Source organism: Ictidomys tridecemlineatus, chromosome 15 (assembly GCF_052094955.1).
Source record: "Ictidomys tridecemlineatus isolate mIctTri1 chromosome 15, mIctTri1.hap1, whole genome shotgun sequence".
NCBI classification, from domain to species: domain Eukaryota; kingdom Metazoa; phylum Chordata; class Mammalia; order Rodentia; family Sciuridae; genus Ictidomys; species Ictidomys tridecemlineatus.
Window position 1 is genome coordinate 2534022 of NC_135491.1, and position 20430 is coordinate 2554451.

At 53.8% G+C, this 20430-nt stretch overlaps 1 protein-coding gene across 2 annotated transcripts; it reads left to right on the forward strand.

Annotated features, from left to right (window-relative positions):
- The first annotated feature begins 15778 nt into the window (after nt 1-15778).
- Cdc42ep5 (CDC42 effector protein 5) lies at nt 15779-20402 on the forward strand. Of its 2 annotated transcripts, none has more exons than XM_040279932.2 (3): nt 15779-16018; nt 16407-16572; nt 19875-20402. In XM_040279932.2, exon 3 carries the CDS (start codon nt 19875-19877, stop codon nt 20328-20330), a length of 456 nt encoding a protein of 151 aa, XP_040135866.1. In that variant the 5' UTR covers nt 15779-16018; nt 16407-16572; the 3' UTR covers nt 20331-20402. The 2 variants fall into 2 exon arrangements, with proteins under 2 accessions (XP_040135866.1, XP_013221272.1); XM_013365818.4 differs by having other exon boundaries at nt 16432-16572.
- Nucleotides 20403-20430: the final 28 nt, after the last annotated feature.

Here is a 20430-nt window from a genome sequence, read left to right on the forward strand (position 1 = left end):
GTCATCCAGCCTCCAAAGGAAGGAAGTCCTGCCATCTGCAACAACACGGATGGCCCCGAGGACATTACGTGGAGCCAACGAGCCAGACACACAAGGAAGCAAACCCCAAGGTGGGGTCGCTCATCCAGAGAAAAGGGTGGAACAGGGGGGACGGCAGGGGGGGACAAGGAGGTGGAGCCAAGGCTGCAAAGTCTCCGTTTTCAGGATGAATGTGTTCTGGAGGGCTCAGGTATCACGGGGAGGCCACCTGGGTTGGCGCGTGTAGGTCCCCGCGCGTTCCCACCACAGGTGGGCCCAGATGGCAGCTGTGGAGTGACAGGTGTCAGCCATCCTCCTGTGGCATCACTTCACAGGTGCACACACGTCAAGTCGACAGTTGAGCACGTTAAACACACACATTTTACAAACCCCAAAGCCAAGAGCGGTGGGTACCTGTTGTTTGGGAGGACGGATGGATTCCTCTCTGAACCATAAGCCGTGGTTTGTAAGAGAGCAAGCTCTACCTCTGGTTCTGCTGGTTTTGATTTCCCAGTCCTGAAGGACACCTCTGTCACTATTACAAGGGCTGTAATCATCTGCACGTGGAGATCATTAGAAATAAGACCACCATGTTGAAATACACCATTTTTAGAAAACTTAATGTATTTCTAGTGACTAGAATCAAGAAGATCAGAAAGAAAATCGTACAACCTTGAACCTGTATCTTGTCAACCTCCAAACTACCATTTCAGTCTCCGGAAACGGTCCCATTGTCTAACTGCTAAACACTGTAATTTGCTAATTGCTAAATAGAATAAAATGAATTGTATTCATATTTATGAGTTTGGGAAATACACAAATTCTAAGCAAAACAATAATTTACACATTTTTATTTCCAGACAGAGTTTCATATTTTAAATGTTGGCCAAAACAACCTGTGGGCGAGGTGCACGGGCACCCAACTGAGATCCCAGCTATTCAGGAAGCTGGGGGAGAAGGAGCAAGTTTGAGGCCAGCCTGAGCAACATGAGAGCCAGTGTCAAAATCCAAAGGGCTGGGGCTGAGCTCAGGCGTAGACCACTCCTGGGTTACATCCCCAGTACCAAGGAGGAAGGGGAGGAGGAGGAGGAGGGCAATCATTCATGGACAAATTAGAATCTTCCCCATTCTTTTGTCAAAAGAGTGTTTGGAGGTATGATTAGAGGCTGAAATGGCCCATCTTACTTCCTGGGGACACTGATTGTCCCCGGTGGTATGTGGCAGCAGAGATGTGCAAAATGTCACCCTGGCTGCTCCTAATGCGTCACTCCCGTGAGGCGAGGATCTGGGTGGCCGTGCCCATGATAACTAGTGAGCAAGGCTGGTTTCTCACTGGATAAAGTGAAGAGAGATGCAGAGCAGGTTTTCATCCTTGGGAATTCAGAGATTCAAGTTCCCGGTTCAGAGTCACATCGTGACCTGAGGCTCGTCTGTCTGTCCTCAGGAGATTTGTCTTCCATAGCCATAGGGCTGAGATGGCTGAACAGCGAACCCAGAATCTCACCTTTCAGGATGCTGGGTTTCAAAGCAAATTGAATTCCCGGTTTCTCGGGGTGTCTACTGCTCAACTGAGGGCACAAAATGGGAAGGAGTGGGACCCTGAAAGTTGGAGTGGGGACCTGTGGGAAGAGTGTGCTGAAGTGGAGGACACTGAGCCCCAGTTCTGCTGAGCCTTCTTGGCCACTAGAAGCAGCCTCTGCGTCCCCACCAGAGGAGGTGACGCTGCATGTCTCAGGAGACTGTGGTGGCCCGGCTGAGGCTGCCTGGCGGACCGGACCGTGCTCTCCTCCTCAGGACCCAGGTTATGATTTGGATCTAGGATACCCCCAAAGCTCATGTGTGCAGGTTCGGTCCCCAGGGGGCGCTGCTGGAGGCGAAGGAGACTTCAGAGTGGGTCATAATTAGAGGGAGGGCCACTGGGGGCATTGCCTGGGGAGTCCAGCTTCTCCCTGGTCCCCTCCTTTCTCTCTGCTTCCTGGCCCCTTGAGGTGAGCGGTTTTGCTCTCCCCTCCCTCTCCGCCGTGATGTTCTGCCTCTCCTTGGGTCCAGAGCAGTGGACTCAGCTCTCCGTGGCCTGAGACCTCTGAAGCCATGGGCCAAAACAAATCTTTCCTCCTGTAAGTGGCTCATCTTGAGTATTTTGTCACAGTGACAAAGTGCTGGCCAACACACCCCATAACTAGACTCCAAGTCGCAGGCAGCCCCTGAAGGTGAGGGTGCACAGTGGGACCCAGGAGGACTCTTCTAACTTAGAGGGACTCGGGAGACCTGTGCCTGTGGTCACGGAGGGCGAGCATGGGATAATACGGAGAGAGCGTAAAGCTGCGTCAGCCAGAGTCACCGATATGGGCCCCCAACCCAGAAATTCTGCATTCTGTGCTGCAGCTCAAGGAGGCACAAGTGGTTTCCCATTTTGATTGGTGGAAACATGGAGCGAAAGGCAGCCCTCGGTAAAGGGCTCCAAGTGCAGACCTGCCTCGTTCTGGGAGGAGACCCGGCGGGAGATTGGGATGTTAGGGTGGATTTATTACGTAAGACCTACTCACCGCTGGAGGAGCCCAGAAAATGTTTCTTTCACCAGTTCTGTGAGAAATAGATTTGAGGGGAGCCCGGATGTCTCTGCAGAGCTCACAGCAGGAGCAGCTTTCACGGAACGGCAACATACGGAAATAGGAGAGCCGGCATGCACCATGACGAGGACAGGCAGGTCCCTCAGACACCAAAGGCAAGGTGGCCATGGATACTACAACAGACAGCAGAGCCAAAGCAGAGACCAGAATGCCTTGGCCCGTGGAGTCCTGGGCTGTTGGCCAGTTAAGGTGGTGACCCTAGTAGTGAGATACTTAGGAAGCCCACTAAGTTCTTACTGGATCTGTATCAGCATTAAAGTTCTAGGTGAAGAGAACAAAAATGTAACTCATAAAGTCAGATAATCACAGCCCCTCAATCAATTCCCAGATTTTAGTCAGTTTACAGACCAGACGTCTTGAAGGGAAGGCTGGATCCCCTCTAGGAAAGGCCCTGCATCATGCAAACACAGAGACTGTGACAGGCTCAGGGACACATACCTGTTATCCCAGCTATTTGGGAGGCTGAGGCAGGAGGATCTCAAGTTTGAAGCCAACCTCAGCAACTTTGCAAGGCCCTAAACAATTTAGTGAGATCCTGTCTCAAAATTAAAAAATAAAAGGGCTGGGGATGTGGCTCAGTGACTAAGCACCCCTGGATTCCATCTCTAGTACCCCCTCCAGGAAATGGAGAGTGAGGTGTCAGGGACAGATCAGGATGGTATGGGGCCTTTGGCAGCACCCTACAGGCGAATTGCAGCCCAGGCCTTTAGGACTATGGAGAAAGTCCCTGTTGTCCTCTATGGACAAACACACACCTTTTGAGACACCACTTTTGGCCTGAAGACCACCTGAGCTGAGTTGCCGTGCACCCTGAACTGCCCGTCATGAACTGGGGGTCATCTGACCCACTAAGCCACCAGGTGGGGTGTGTGCAGCAGCCCTCCATCAGCAAGTGGAAGTGGTACATAGTGATCAGGCACAAGCGGGTTGCATGAAGCAGCCCAAACGCCCACGGTCCTCACTCCTGCCACCTCTCTCCTGCCTGCACCCACACCCTCTATGATCAGGCAGGAAGAGAAGGCCCATGTGGGTTTACGGATGGCTCTGCGTGGTGTGTGGGCAGCACCTGAAGGTGGACAGCTGCAGCATTGCAGCTCCTCTCTGGACAGCCCTGAAGGACAGCGATCAGGGGACATTTCCCAACTGTCAGGGCTTTGGGCAGTGCACCTGGTTGTGCACTCTGCTTGGAAGGAGAAATGGCCCTGCACTGATCCATGGCCTGTGGCCAGTGGTTTGGCCGAGTGGTCAGGGACTTGGAAGGAGCATGATTGGAACAATGGTGGCAAAGGAGTCTGTGTGAGAGTTTGTGTAGATGGGCAAAGAAAGTGAAGCCGTTGGTGTCCCAGGTAAGTGCTCACCAATGGGCGACCTCTGCAGAGAGGAATTTCACACCAACCTCTTTCCCCAGCCACCTCGTCCACGGTGGCAGAGATGAAGGTGTTCGTGGGCTCAGCAACACGGCTGAGCTGGCTCCAGCCACCCCGAGTGACCAGCCAGTGGCAGCTCCATTCCCTGGAACAGGCGCCTGCTCTGCGTGCAGATTCACCTTCCTGGCCTGCACTCCTCGCTCCTGAGCGGCCCAGAGCCGTCCTCCTGGGCTCACCGACTCTACCGCGGAGTGCTCAGCATCCTTCCCATCAAGGAACTCACTTCACAGTGAGAGGAGTGGGGCCAGGAGCCGATGCTCCTCGTGAATTCAGTGGCCTCGCCTTGTCCCCCGCATCCCGGAAGCAGCTGGCGTGGCAGGACTGTGGACATGCCTCCCGAAGGTCCACTCCCAAGTCAGCGGGGGCAGGCTCCCGGGGGCTGCCTGGGCTCTGAGCCAGCAGCCCGACCTGACACTGTGTCTCCCACAGCCGCACCCCCAGGTCCAGGATCCAAGGGGGGGCACTGGAGCACTGCCCCGCGCCAGCCACTGGTGGAGTTTGAGTTCCGTTCCCATGACCCCGTGGTGTGTAGGTCAGAGGTCAGCGCTAAAGGGAGGGGCCTCTGCCCAAGGATGCCAGCCGACTGGGAGTTCAGATGCCACCTCCACTCGGGGCTCCTGCTGTGGGCCAACAGCTGAGGGGAGAGTTGGGGCGTTGCCTGGGCAGCGTCCTAACTACTGAGTGGGGGGTGGACCATACTCCACAGAGCAGGGGAGGAAGAGGGCAGCGGGAGACCTCCTTACTGTGATCATGCCTGTGGTTACGGTCGGTGGAGAACTCCCCATCCCGACCTATGCAGGGCTGCCACCGTCCCAGGCCCCTCAGCAGCAAGAGGTGGTCACAGCACCCCATCAAGAACCACACCGGGGGACGCTCAAGGCAATGCCACCGTGGACACAGGGCCACTTCGTGAACAAGGGCTGTTGCATCAGGATTTATTTCTCATTTTGTCATGAACATATTATGTTGGGACCATGTGCACCCAACATCAGCTGCTCGGTGTCTTTTCCCTTCGTTTTCCTCCCCTTTTACCTCCGCACCGTGTGGCACGCCCTGGTTGGTGTTATCACAGTGTCTAAGCTTTCTTAACCTCACTTCACAGCTTTAGGTTACAGAATACCAAGGAGGAGAGTGAACCTCACCCGAGAACTTTGAAGCCTCTTCTGGGGACAGAGCTGGTCCCCAGAACCGAACGCTGTGTCACGTGGAAGGAGGGCTTTGTGAGGGTCTTTATTTGATTGAGTGTGGTGTAAGGAGATGTGTGGGGGACCAGTGGACAAGCATGGGCCTCGTGCTGGTTGGTTTTACTGTCAGCTCGTGGGCCACAGTGTGCAGATGTGTGGTCAAATATCATTCTGGATGTTTCTGGACAAGATTAACATTTAAATGGGTGGATTTCGGGGGAAGACGATTGCCCTCCATAATGTAGGCAAACCTCATCCAAGAAGACCTGAGTAGAAGTAAATACTGACTTCCTCCCAGAGAGGGCGCTCCGCCAGCACCCACTTGTCCCTGGGTGCAGCCTCCCTTGGTGTTTGACTTAGCAGTGTTGTGTGAACCAGCTACATATGTACATGTGTATTTATGCATGCATGTGACAGGTAGATAAGTGACAGGTAGGTAGGTAGGTAGATAATAGATAAAGTTGGTTTTGTTTCTTTGGAGAATGGTGATATAATTGGTGCAGGTATTCTTTTCTGAGCTCTGGAAATGTTCTGAAACTCGATTGAGGTGATGATTGCCCATGACTTTGAATGTACCAAATGTCACTGAACTGCACACTTTTAAGTGGCTAAGGGTTAATTTTCCCTTATGCTAATGTCACCACAGTAAAGAAACAGCAATGACGTTGTATTTCTAAAGCGAACAGCAAAGGCCCGGCGGGATGTGAGCAGAATCCTTTTGCATTCACAGGGCACACTCATTCACGCTGAGAGAAGACACTCTCCCCAGACCAAGCCAAATGTCACTAAGAGTGTGCCATGTTGGCCTGCCCTCTGCCTGTCCAGGTATAGAGCGGACGAGTTGGCCCCACGAGAGCACAGCCACATTCCCTGGTCTATCTGGAACTCGTCTACGTCTTGGACTCCCCCACCTCCTGCCCAAATCTGGCTTCTTTCCTCTGGATGTGCCCAGCACTCCTGGCCCTGTGTCTAGACACCCTCCTTGTCCTCTTTGGGACCCAGCCGCACAGAGAGGCTCTGGTGGCCGCAGTCCAGAGCCCTGATTGGGCTGTTGCCGCCCAGCTCTGGTTTCAGCACCATGGTCAGAGTCTGAGGCGACACCGTCCGCCATCTTCCACTCTCTGGGTTGTTAGGTGTGCGGAGGTGATCTCTGTCTTCCTACACAGGGTCTTTCTGGAGGAGTTTGATATATAATATTCAGTTAGAGGATGAGGGTAAATTGGAAAAGGGCAAGAAGATTCCAGTTTCTAACAGGAATTCAAACTCTCTTCTCCCTCCTGGACTCTGAGCAGTAGGAGAATCCAGAAGCTCAGGATGTCCACTTTGTCTCCATCCACTGTCTGTTGCTAATGACACAAGATCCACAGACTGGGTGGGATTTATAATGAAAAGAGGTCCATTCTGGCTCGTGGTTCTCATCCAAGGTGGAGGCATGCATCTGGGGATGGCCTTCTTGCTGGCAGGTCCTGAGGCAGCACAGGGCATCCCAGCACAAGAGGCTGGGGCCACCCTAGAGACTCAGTCCAGCTGGTGGCCACAACAGACATACTCTGGAGAGACCATGACCCATTAGCACACGAGTGGGTCAAGCCAATCGTGAGGCAGAGCCCTCACTGCCTCCTGAAGGTCTCACCTGGCCCCACCTCTGAACGTCTCATGGTGGAGATGAAGTTCCAACGCGAGTGTTGGAGGGGACAAACCACACTCAAACTGCAGCCCTCCCCCAGACAACCACTGGAGCGGCCAGGGTGTCACGTAGCATTTGGGAAACTAGTTATTAGGTTTTCACCAAAAGACAACAGGCTTGGGGGGGCCACGCCAAAGTGGCCCCCAAACCTGGATCTGCCTCTTGCTACCTCTGTGCCCTTGGGGAAGTAGCTTCAACTCCGAGGCTCACTCTGCTTTTCTTTAAATTGGAAATAGCAATAGTGTCTGCTTCCCAAGGGTTCTCAGAGGGTCAGGGATGGCCACTTTCTGCCCCTCACAGGAAGCCAGGTTGCTGCTGAGCGTGCTGGCACACGCCTGCAATCCCAGCAACTCAGAACGCTGGCGCAAGAGGATTTCAAGTTCGCGGCCAGCCTCAGCAACTTAGTGAAGCCCTCAGTAATTCAGCAAGGCCCTGTCTTAAAAATTAAAAAAATATAAAGGCTGTGGCTCAGTGGTTAAGCACCCCTGGATTTAATTCTTAGTAGCAAAATGTTTTTTAAATAATAATAATAATAATAAAGCAAGCTTGCTAAGAGGGAAGGTTCTGGAGCCGGGCGGCCTGGGAGTTGATCTTTGCCTGCCTCTGTTAACCGTGTGACTTAGGAAAGCCACATCACTGTTTTGTCATCTATAAAATGAAAATCCTGCCTCACTCGGAAGCTCTGGATGGGGACCGGGTTCACACGTGTGGAGTGAAATTCCAAACTGTAGCTGGCCGTCCCTGGAGCTCGGGGCCATTCCTGCCATGAAGAGGAAGTGCCCAGAGGGAGCCTGGCCAGCTGCATGTCCTAATGGCCCCCGCTCTCCATGAATGATATCTAGGCTGCAGGGACAGTCCTTCCGCATCCGTCACTCCCCCGGCACTCCACCTCAGCTTCAGAGACTCCCCCTCGGCCTTGAGGGAACCCATCTTGGCTTATTCCGATTAGTGTCCATGGAACATTCCCGGGACGCTGTGGTGCCGCATCCCGAGCAGGAGGCGGACAGGAGTGAGTGAGGCTCAGCCCCTGCCCCTGCAAGTCCTGACACAGAGACCCACAATTCCATGGCAGAACTGGGCCACCAGAGCCTGGGAGAGGGAGCACAGCAGGGATCCACATTTTTTCCTAAGGGTGAGGACAGGCTTCTCAGAAAAGGGGACTTCTCAGATCACGCCTGAGGGAGGAACAGATCCAGAGAAGGAGGGAGGGAGGAGGGTGGGCCATGTGAATAGAGCCAGGACCTGGAGCACTTGGATGCTCTGAGCGTGGAGCGTCGGGTGGGCAACATCCAACAAGAGGGAGGGTGGGGGGGATGCCCGTGTGCGCGGCCGGGCCGTGAGTAGCATCAGGGGCTTCATCACGAGCCTTGGAAGGGCTGAGCACAGAAACAGGACAGACTCCCAGGAGTGTCCACGGAAAGAAAGCAATTCAGTGTGGACGGATTCCTAAAGGGAAGGGAGGGAGGAGACTCAGACGTCAGCCTGGCGCCCGGCCCACCAGTGTCAAACGCCTGGCAGGTATCGGGGAGCTCTGGAGGGGTCTGAGCAGGTGGTTGGGTGGCTGCAGACGCAAGCTGACCTGGAGCTCACGGGCAGGGGTCTCAGGAAGGGGCCGGAGCCACGGTCCAGGCGAGCGAGGCTGGGCCTCACTAGGCAGAGGGAGGCTAAACAGGAGAGGAGGAAGGGTTGGGAGGCTCCAAAATGAGACGGCGCAGAACCAGGTGGCCGTGCCCAGGGAAAAGGGCACAGAGACAAGAGTGGCCCTCAGAAGTCTAGATGGCGGTGGGCAGGGTCAGCAGGGCCATCCAAGAGGCAGCCCAGACTGGGGACAGGGGGACAGACACTGGCTTCACTGTGGAGCTGGCCAGCAAGGGGGCCTTGTGGGACTCTCCTCAAAGGAAGAGCCAAAGAGCAGTTGGAGGGGACAGGGATGCAGTCCCAGGGCAGTCAGTGGAGAAGGGGGAAGGAAAGAGTCCAAGGGAGGAAACACGAATCGGGCTCAGGTTCCCCAAGCACCGGCGGAGGACACCCACCGGTCCTCATCCACACTGTGGACCCTGGGGTGTCTAGGAACTCCACCCCTTTGGAATCTGCACCTCTCACGGTGGAAGCAGAAGCTCAGGCCCTGCATCCCTGACGAAAAGGCGTGCACACGTGGCCTACCAATCGGAATGCACCCCGAAGCACTAACTTGGGGGTAAATGGCCCAGAGAATTAGACACCACCAAGAACCCCTTAGGACAAAGACAGAGATGCAGACAGGGGGTTTCCACGAGCCGCAGTGGAAGAGCCAAGCTCATTCTAACTCGTTAAAAATTTATTTTGTGAAATGGGGTTGTGGCTCAGTGGTAGAGCGCTTGCCTAGCACGTGTGAGGCACTGGGTTTAAGCCTCAGCACCACATAAAAATAGATAAGTAAATAAAATAAAGTTATTATGTCCGTCTACAACTAAAAAAAAAATATTTTACTCACCTGAACTAAAATCAACTCAACGTGGATCAAAGACTTAGGCACTAGAACAGAGACCCTGCACCTAATAGAAGAAAAAATAGGCCCAAATCCTCACCACGTCAGCCTAGGCCCTGACTTCCTTAACAAGACTCCTAAAGTGCAAGGAGTAAAATCAAGAATCAATAAATGGGATGGATTCAAATTAAAAAGCTTCTTCTCAGCAAAGGAAACAATTGATAATGTGAGGAGGGAGCCTACAGATTGGGAGAAAATCTTTACCATGTGCACCTCCGATAAAGCATGAATCTCTTAAGACCTATAAAGAACTCCAAAAACTTAGCATCAAACAAATAAATGACCCAATCTATAAATGGGCTAAGGAACTGGACAGACACTTCACAGAAGAAGTACAAGTGATCAACAAATATAGGGAAAAGTGTTCAACATCTCCAGCAATTAGAGAACTGCCAATCAAAACTACACTAAGATTTCACCTCACCCCTGTCAGCATGGTAATCATCAAGAACACAGGCAACAATGAATATTGGCGAGAATGTGGGAAAAGGCACACTCACACACTGCTGGTGGGACTGCACATTGGTGCAGTATGAAAGCAGTATGGGGATTCCTTGGAAAACTGGGAATGGAACCACCAGCATTTGGCCCAGCTATCCCACTCCTTGGTTTATACCCACGGGGCTTAAAATCAGCATCCTACACGGACACAGCCACATCAATGTTTATAGCAGCCCAATTCACAATAGCTAGACTATGGAACCAACCTAGGTGCCCCTCAGTAGATGAATGGATAAAGAAAATGTGGTATATATACTCAATGGAATATTACTCAGCTTTAATGAAGAGTGGAATTATGGCATTTGCCAGTGAATGGTTGGAGTTGGAGAATATCATGCTAAGTGAAATAAGCCAATCCCCCAAACCAAAGGCCCAATGTCTTCTCTAATATGCGGATGCTAATTCACAATAAGGCGGGGGGCACTAGGGAAGAGCAGTGTTACCTTAGATTAGGTAGAGGGAAGTGATGGGAGGGGAGGGAGGGGATGTGGGGATAGGGAAGAGAGTAGAAGGAAACAGACATCATTACTGTGTGTACATGTGTGACGGCATGACCAATGTGACTCTGCAACATGTACACTCAGAAAAATAAAGAATTATATCCCATCTATGTATATCAAAGTGCATAAATGCATTCTACTGTCATGTATAACTAATTAGAACAAAAAAATTTTATATTTTATTTAGAATTGAACCCAGGACCTCATGCATGCCAGGCAAACACTTTACCACGAGTTACACAACCAACCCTGAAGGGTCACATTTAAACATCCAGGACTGAGCCCTGGCACTGCAAATTGTGTCCTCTGAGATGCCACCTGGTGTCAGCAGAGAGAATATCAGCAGCTCAGCTTGTGGGGGCAGCAGAGAGAGGAAGGGGAAGGTGAGGAAAGAGGAAGGAGAGGGGGAGAGAGAGGAGGAAGAGGAGGAGGGGGGGGAGAGAGGAAGGAAGGAGAGAGGTTCTACTGTGACCTGGTTGCAGCTTCTCCTCCCAGAGCTTCCTCCACATCTGTCTCTGGTCCCCCAGAGATGCTGAGAGTCCCCCAAATCCTTTCAAAGGTTTATTGACCCATTCAAAGCCACAGTGAGAGACCACTTTCCACCCATTAGGGTGGCCACCATCAAAAGAACAGAAAATAACAAGTGCTGGCAAAGATTTGGGAAAATTGTGTCTTGTTGGTGGGAATGCCAAATCATCCGTCCATTCACTCATGATGAGTTCCTCAAAAAATCAAAATGGAATTACCATGATCGAGCAACCCCGCTTCTGGATGTGTCCCCAAGAGAACTGGAAGCCAACGATACGCCTGTGTTCGCTGCACCACTGTCCACATAGCCCAAAGGTGGCAATGACCCAAATGTCCACCAAGAGGCAAGGAATGAGCGGCTGGGGTGGACACAGCCTTTAAGAAGAAGGAGATTCCTGTCCTTGAGGACACCAAGCCAAACAAGCAGGCCAGTCACAAAAGGGCAAGTAGCGCAGGATCCCGGTCACATGCCGGAGGAGGGGGCTTAGTGTCCTGCAGGCGTGGAGTTTTGGTTGACAAGATGACAACACTCTAGAGATCGGTCGCACAATAATGTGAACACACCGAACGACACTGCACGGTAGAAATGGTCCTAGTGATAAGTTTAACGTTGTGGGCTTACCCCAGAATTTAAAAAGTCTATTTTCTGTCTAAGTGAGCTCCCTTGCTCACCAAACCTTCTCCAAACAGGAGACGCTGTCTCTCCCTGGTGGCAGAGCTAACCCTAGAATCCCACCTACTGGGGTCCGGGGTCCCCCACCCGGGTGGGGCTTAGCTCTGAGGCAGGAGGTCCACTTATAGCACCTGGGACGTGGGCGAGGTTTCCAGAGAGAGGCGTGTGGAGGGGAGGAGTGGGGACCCAGCGGGGGCAGCCCTGGGTGGCGCAGGTCTCCTGTCCTGGTGCCGCAGCTCATTTAAACCTTGCTAGAATTCTTCAGAATTGGGGGCTAGCGCGTCCCCTGGTTCACAAACTAGGAGACAGAGACTAAGATGAAAAGCCACCTGCTGGGGTCACACCTCCCAGAATGGGTGGAGCTGGAACTCAAAGCCTGCTGCAAGATATCCTCTACCTGGACACTGCCCAGTGCTCCAAGGACTCTCTCTGGTGGGGCTGGGCTGCAGGGAGGCCAGCCAGAGCTGGTCCAAGCTTCCGAGCATGGTGGGGCTGGGGTACAGCTCCGTGGCTGAGCACTTCCCTGGCACACAGGAGAGAGACCCTGGGTGCCCTCCTGTGTGCCAGGGAAGTGCTTCAGCCACGGAGCTGTACCCCAGCCCCACCATGCTCGGAAGCTTGGACCAGCTCTGGCTGGCCTCCTGCAGCCCCAGCCCACCAGAGAGAGTCCTTGGAGCACTGGGCAGTGTCCAGGTAGAGGATATCTTGCACAGGCTCAGTTCCAGCTCCACCCATTCTGGGAGGTGTGACCCCCAGCAGGTGGCTTTTCATCTTAGTCTCTGTCTCCTAGTTTGTGAAACCAGGGGACGCGCTAGCCCCCAATTCTGAAGAATTCTAGCAGGTTTAAATGAGCTGCGGCACGAGGACAGAGCTCCCACCCCTTCCCCACCTCTGTGGAAGGTTTTAATGAGCTATAAATAAGCATCACCGGCTACAGCTGTTTTGTTACGTACTTTTGTGACACTGAAGCAAGCTTCTCTCTTTAAGTCTGCACTGAGGATGAATGATTCCCAAAATGAATGGGAAAATGGGGTGACCCAGAGGTACCCTGTGGGATCCCGTTTGTGTATTCAAAGTGCACTGAATGTTTCCCGATGCAATCTACATGGGAGCTCCTCAGCCAAGGGGTCTTCACACCCTAGGGGGTACGGGGCACTGCCTGTGGTCTGAACGTGTGTCCCGGGATCCCTATGCTGAAGTTCTCTTACGTGGGGACATTAAGTCATGAAGGCTCCCCTCCTGAATGGAGTCTGTACTTTCATAAGAGACCCCAGGGGCACCCTCACCTCTTCCACTGCATGAGGACACAGCCAGAGGGTGAGGTGGTGTCAGGAACAGGCCCTCTGCCAGACCCCCATCTGCTGGGGTTGGACCTTGGACTTCCTAACTGTGACAGACAATGGCATTGTTTATGATAGTGTAATGTCTATATTAATATAATGCCATTGCTTATAGTAACATGAACAAAAGCCCGCCTCCTCTGTGGGCTTTTGTCTTAGCACCCAAGTGCACTGAGACACTCAGGAAACATCTTGGGTTGTTCAAACTGGGAGTGGGGGAGGTGTGTGGGGAGAGAGCTGCCGGGGTCCCTAGACAGAGCCCAGCAATGCTCCTCAGCACCCCGCCGCCGTGCCCAGGATGGCCCTGTAACACAGGAATGGATCAGCCCAGCCCCAAACAGCCCTGGTTTTTGCATTTGTAAATGGTAAAGCACATTTTCCCAGTGGGGAGATGTGCACCCCAGACCAAGCTTAGGGGACGCTGAGCTGGGGACTGGTTTGGAGGAGCTCACGGAAGCCTACTTAAAATTTCTGTCTCTCCCCTCGCTGCCCCAACCTCTCCCAGGAGAGGATGTGCTCCCCTATCCTTTGTGTCATGAAAAGTTACATTTTTAAAAAAAAGGAAACAAAATAACAGCAAATGTATCCAGTCCAACCAAAGAAACAAAGACCTGCCTTTGAGTGCCTCCTGCCTGAGGGTTCCTGCCTCCCCTCTCAGGGGGCTCCTGCGTCTGCCCACTCTCCTCAGCACTTCCTTATCTCTCCACCGAACCCCAAGATTTGCTGTACTTGGCCTGCATTGGAGATGCCGATTCCTCCCCAGACACAGTTCTCCTCCTTCTCTGGCTGCTGCCAGGACTTGTCCAAGGTCCCTTTCCTCTTCTTATCTCTCCAGGGTTGCTCTTCTCCCCTGCTCTGGCTCGAGCCTCGCCCTCCTGCATTTCGAAGCAGGACCAGCTAATTAACCTGTGGGGTCCAGTGCCAAGGACAAGGTGGGGGTCCGTGTTGAAAGGATCAGAAAGAATGTCAAGTGGGTGAGCATTAAATCCAGCACAGGGCCCTTCTGAGCCTGGGACCTTGTGAGGTCCATGAAGTACCCACGTACATCGGGACAACTTCTGACGGTCACTGCAGAAGGCGGGACACTTCCCCCAAAGGTGCCCTTGCATTAGTCCCACGTCACATCCCATTCGCAGGTGGGATCTGGGTTATGGACCTGACATTAGGGATATCATCCTGGGGTGATGGTTGGTTCCATGGTCCACTTGGTGACCCTCCAGTCACCAGTGTGGCCATGGACAGGTGCCTGTGGATGTGGTCAACACCCACAATTCATTGACTCTAAGTTACAGGGTGACCCTTGAGAGATTTTGGTGGGACTCATGGTTGAGAGGGCTCAGGAGCAGAGCAGAGCTTCCCCGCCTCCGGCTGTCACTGTGCCTGGCTTAGTGTACCTGAACAGCAGGCCGCAGGCAGCAGGGCAGTGCTGGGGATGCTCAAGAGCACTCAGCCAACCCCAGACACCTGAGGCTGCCCAAGGCATGCTTCCACTGACCAGGTCCTTACAGGCTCCCCAGAACAGGTGGCCCACGCAGTCAGAACCTGACCACCGGTTCCCTCCGGAGCTCAGGGGAGGGGGAGTGGCTGCTCAGCAGGGTTTCCTTGGCGTGAGGGAATGTTTTGAATCTAGACAGAGATGGAGGCTGTTCAAGGATGTGAAAGTACCAAATGCCACTGTAGTTCACCACTGAGCTGGTGAATTTTGTGTCATATGAATTTGACATTAATAAAAATCGCTGATTTAGGTCCATGTTTTTGTCTCCATGACTGGGTTTTTGGTGACCGCCTCTGTCCCTAAGACTTTGCTCAGGGTACGGAGCCCGGGCCTGTTCCAATCCATCCCCACTCAGCTCCACAGGGGGCTAATGCCTGCACCTAACCCTGCCCGGACCCGGGCTCAGCTCCGAGCTGCCTTCAGCCTGGCCTCTCAGGGCAAACTGAAACCCACCTTGTGGGAGTCCCTGTGTGTCACCAGGTCTCTGGCCTCCCTGTCTCTTTCCTAACCCTCCCCACCGCTCAAGGGCCAGCCTCACGGACATGCGTGAGGTCACCCAGGGTCCCCTGCTCAGAAGGGTCTGGGGCTGGAATCGATGCTGACCCATTGGAAATTCTTCCTGATCATTTTGATCATGGGCCCCATCTGGTCCTTTGTACTAGACCTCACACATGAAGAGGCTGGTCCTGCATGGAAATGCAGGAAGGGCAGAGGTCTGGGACAGAGCATCTTCCCTCTCATCTCTAATATCAGCTCCTCTCCTTTCCCCCAACTTCAGCCCAGCCTACCTCTCCACTGGGGCAGTCTCCCACCCTGTTCTCCACCTGGGCCTCCACTTCCCCCTCCAGTGGCCCAGCCTCTCACATGGGCCTCCCTGCTTCCCTGTGAGCCTGCTTCCTCCCAGGAACCTCTGCTCTCCCAACTCTCTTCGCCATAAACAGATGCTCACAGTGATGGAATGGTCTTTCTATGGAGGGTGGCTTCAGTCAGGGACAGTTGTCTAGGGGGTGCCCCACAGCAGGGCTCAGACTGTCCCTCTACAGACCCCTTCATTCTTCTGCTGGTCTTAGTGACTCTCTCTCTCTCTCTCTGTCTCTTTCTCTCCCTCTCCCAATCTGCACACAGGCACTCCCCCACCAGCTGCAATCTGGAAGAAATTACTCTAAATTACTGCTAAACAGCCAGACTTCCCCAGTGTCAGGAAATTCCAAGCTGGGCAGGGGGAGGGCCCAGCGCATCCACCCCCAGCCCTCTGCAGTGTAGAGCACACCCAGTCCTGGCCTCCTGCCCCAGAGCCAGCCGGAGGGGCCTCAGCTCTTCCACCACTGCTTCCTAGTCCTTTAAATCCTGGAGGCAAACTTTTTGGGGATAAGGAACACTGGGAGGGGCTTGTGGCTTAACCCTCTCTGCCCAGGAACAAGGAACAGAGCAGACGGAGAACTAGTGTGACTTGGCTCCTGCTTGGTCTCCTTCCATGGCCCCGAGAGGGGCTGAAGGTTCTCCTGCAGGTAAAGAAGAAAGCCTATGCCAGGGCTTGCTAGGGTGGGCTAGGGCTGGGCCTGGACCCTGGGGCTGAGGGAGGGGGCTGGGCCTGGACCCTGGGTCTGAGGGAGGAGGCTCGGGCTGGACCCTGGGTCCGAGGGAGGGGGCTGGGCCTGGACCCTGGGTCCGAGGGAGGAGGCTGGGCCTGGACCCCTGGGTCTGAGGGAGGGGGCTGGGCCTGGACCCTGGGTCCCAGGGAGGAGGCTGGGCCTGGACCCTGGGTCCCAGGGAGGAGTGCCCCCCTCCCCTACAGGAGAAATAAGAAAGCTAGGGGTTGGGTCTCCTGACCTGGGACTGCAGGGGGGGGGGCTTAGGAGGTGGGACCCGACACCGAGGTCCTGAGTCCCTCTCCAGGTTCGGCTGACACTTCCTCCACCAGGTGAAATCCCGCCCGGAGGAAGAAGGAAGAAGGCGCGGGCGGGGGACTAGGAGGCGAGGCGAGGCGGAGGCAGACTCTGATACCGGGAGGGTCCCAGCCCGAGCCCCGCTGTCGCCTGCCCCGCTCAGAAAGAGCCACGAGGTAAGGGACGATGGTGGGCAGGGGTCCCGGGTCCCGACTAGAGGGAAGAGGGGCAGCCACCAGAGGCTGCTGCGGCTGAAGTCCCCGCAGCCACGTGGCCTCGGAGGCCCGGGAGGCCCGCAGAAACCCCGGAGCGAGCGCGGGGTCTCCGCTCCGTCCCCCACGGCCGCACCCCTGCTCCCGCCTCTCCCTCGGGTCTGAGAACCAGTCCGGCGGGATCCCGAGTTTCCGCCCTGTTGGGGCTGGGGCTGGGGCTGGTGCCGAGGGCAGAGGTGAGCCGGCGGTGCCCTCCACCCCTGCAGCTGGGTCGGGGCCCTGCGGGGCAGGAAAGAGGGGGCGGCCAGGCCGGAGGAGCGCGCGGGTGGAGGGCCTGCAGCTGGGCGGCCTGCTCTGGGCCTGTTTGGTGTGTCTCCAACAACAGCCCCTCTGTACGAGATGGGGCCAGTGACGAACTTTTTCCAAGCCTGACCTCATTGCACGAAGCCCTACAACCCTGCGAGGGGGCGATTAGAGCCCTTGATCCAGAGGACACCCAGGCTGGGAGGAGGGAGTGACTTGCCCAGGGTCCCGGGGCTAGCTAGGAGAATAGGTGGCATTGGAAAACTCTTTCCTCATCTAAAACGAAAAAGAGAAAAGAAAACCACATACATCTAACGGAGCAAGGGCATGCCTGGGGTTTGTATCAGATTGAACGCGGGCAATTGCACAACCCCGTGGCTATAAGCATATAATATCATCCTTAGGCTCGGGAGTTCATCTGCCTGGGTGCCAAATCTGCCCTGCAACATTTAGTCCTGTGTGACCTAGGGCAAGATGCCCAGCCTCTCTGTACCGCAGCCATCACACTTCTGTAAAATGGACATTAGAATCTCAGTCTCCCCCTACTTGGTCGTTTTGAGGATTAAATGAATTAGTTCATCCTGTGAAACACTTAGACCAGTGTTTGATCTAGAATAAGTGCCTTGGAAATAAAAGGCAAGTGTGGCCAGTGTACTTCATGATGTGCCTGGTTTTCAGAGGGTAAACCCAGGGCTAGGCTGAGGAGCTTGTTTGGATCCCACCAAAAGGAAATGACAATGTAAGCCAAGCATGCATGATGTCAGAAACCACCATCTTAAAGCACTCCCCTGTGTGGCACTAGCATGACGGGTGCCCTGAAAAGGGGGCAGAGGGAGCTGCAGGGGAGTGGTGAGTTCAAGAGGAGCAGGCGGTGGAAGGAGCCCTCGCAGGACTCTGGAGTCCCACAGAGCTGGCTTTGTGAGCTTAGGCAAGTCAGGGGTCCTTCTCTGGGACCTGGGGGAATGACCCAGGGTGGATTCCCTTCAGCCTTTCTTAACCATTTCACTGAGTGCTGCTACTACGCTCAGACTGGGATTGGCAGCATCTCACCAATCCTTGCCAAAAGACTCTGAAGTATTATATTAGTATCATTCCATTTCCCAGATGAGGAAATGATGTGGGAAAGGCTAAGCAGTTTACCCAGGGCTTCACAGCCCTGGGCACAGCCACAGCCTACCCTGGGTGGCTGGCTTCCTGATCCACCTTTCACCCCAACTCATGCAGAGCCAAGTGCTGAGATAAAGGGCACTGCTTGGCAGCTAGAGAGGAGTTTTAAATTATGGATGGAGATCCTTTAATGAGTTGATCATTTAAAAATAAAATGTTAAAAGAGAATGGATCAGAGTAGTTACCATGATGTAAGGACTGCCTTATTTCATAAAAATTTTGTTTCTTTTATAGGGGAGGAGGGAAGAGTGGTTGCGTGCTGGGTTACAATAAAGGTGTATTTATTCATGTAGGTTAAGGTTGGAGAAATGTGATAAATACTGTGGAGATGGCAAATCAGGACCGGTTTCCCCAGAGGGGAAAAAATGCAAAGTGTATGTGTGTGAGTGTGTGTGTGTGTGTGTGTGTGTGTGTGTGTGTGTAGGGCAGTACTTAGAATACATCCCTCTAAACTATTTTAAGTTCTTTCTGCTGTACTTTTTTTCCACACTATTGTTGATACACCCCAGAATCCTGGTCACTAAAAACAATGTTGGCTGCATTGTTTGGTCATTTGGTTTCACCAAGTCTTATCTTTGTTCTACACTCTGTTTCACACTTGTTTGGGGAAACATTTCCCCCCAATACTAGCCTACTAGCTCTGCCAACTGGCTAACACCCCCCCCCCCAGTACTGGAGATTTAACCAGTGGATGCCCTACTGCTGAGTTCTCATTTTTATTTATTTATTTTGAGGTGAGGGTCTAAGTTGCTAAGGCTGGCCTTAAACTTGGGGTCCTCTGCCTCAGCCTCTGTCCTTGCTGCACCCAGTTACAGCTGGCATAATTATAAATATTGTTTTATTTAATGGAGCTTTACTATGAAAACAGTATTATTTCATCCACTTTATAGATAGGAAAACAGAAAGAGTAATAGATCTCAACTCATACAGTTGGCAAAGGGCAGGGCTTTGATTGAAACAACAACAAAGGCTTTCCATCATAATAACTGACTGTTAAAACAAAGTCCTTCCCAGGAGTTCCATAAAAAACTGCCCAGTTCCAGGACATGGCGGAGGCTGGCTGCACTTGCGTTTGCTGTCCAATCCCAAAGAGCAAGAGTGCAACTAGTCTACAGTTCTCAAGCAGCTGTCTTCAAATATGTGTCATGATGCCATTTTTAACCCAAGAGGGGTTCGCATTATTAGTTTCTTACAAAGTATAAGGATTGTATTGTTAGGTCATGGTCTCTCAAACCAGATCATTTAAATTACAAAACGCTGTGCAAATATTAGCATCCCCCAACCTCCAAACCTCCCCAATTAGAACTTGCTATGGCTTTTGTGCCTCTTCCTCTGTGTGTGTGTGTGTGTGTGTGTGTGTACACGCGCGGCGCTAAACCTGCCTTCCCTAGTGGACAAAGTAGGGCCTGTCTGCAAGGATGGGTCCTGGGGAATCTCATCCTCATCTAGCTGGAGTTTCTACTTGTCAGGTTGGGAAGCATTGTGCAGGGAATGTGGAGGAGCTTCTTTCTGCCTGACCTACAGGAAAGTTCTGATATCAGTTCTCAGGACAATCAGCAGAGCGCCATGCGCGTTTTGGAGTAAGGCAGGCCTAAATCTGAATCTGATATTTGAGTCCAGGTATCTCTGACCTTGGACCTCTCAGAGCCTCAGTTTCCCTACCTGTAAAATCTCAATAATCACCCCACCACCACCCTGTCCTAGCGAAGAGCATCCTTCGCGAGGACTGCACAGCTGCGGGGCAGGGCTGGGCAGGGCTCCCAGAGATGCGGCGCTGACCGCCTGTGACCCCACAGATGCCGGTGCTGAAGCAGCTGGGCCCCGCGCAGCCCAAGAAGAGGACCGAGCGCGGCGCGCTGTCCATCTCGGCGCCGCTTGGCGACTTCCGGCACACACTGCACGTGGGGCGTGGCGGCGACGCCTTCGGGGACACCTCCTTCCTGAGCCGCCACGGCGGCGGACCACCCTCCGAACCCTGCGCTCCGCCCGCGGGGAGCCCACGTAGCGCGACGCCGGCCGCAGTGTCGCAGCCTGCAGCGCCCGCCCCCCGCCCATCGGCTCCCGCCGACCCGCTGCTGTCCTTCCACCTGGACCTGGGCCCCTCCATGCTGGACGCCGTGCTGGGAGTCATGGACGCGGAGCGCGCCGCGGCCGCCAAGCCCGAAGTGGACGCGCGTCTCGAGGCGCAGCACCCCAGGGCCCGCTGCCGCCCCAACGCCGACCTCGAGCTGGACGATGTCCTTGGTCTGTAGGCGTCAGGTTCCTCGCGCCCTCCCTACCGGCACCCCACTTCTGCGCACATAAAACGGCTAAGGTTTGCGCCAGGGCTCTGTCTGTTCACTTTGGCGGGTA

Excerpts from the sequence above, each read along its gene's own strand:
- Cdc42ep5 (XM_040279932.2), top strand. The coding sequence starts at position 19,875 with ATGCCGGTGCTGAAGCAGCTGGGCCCCGCGCAGCCCAAGAAGAGGACC.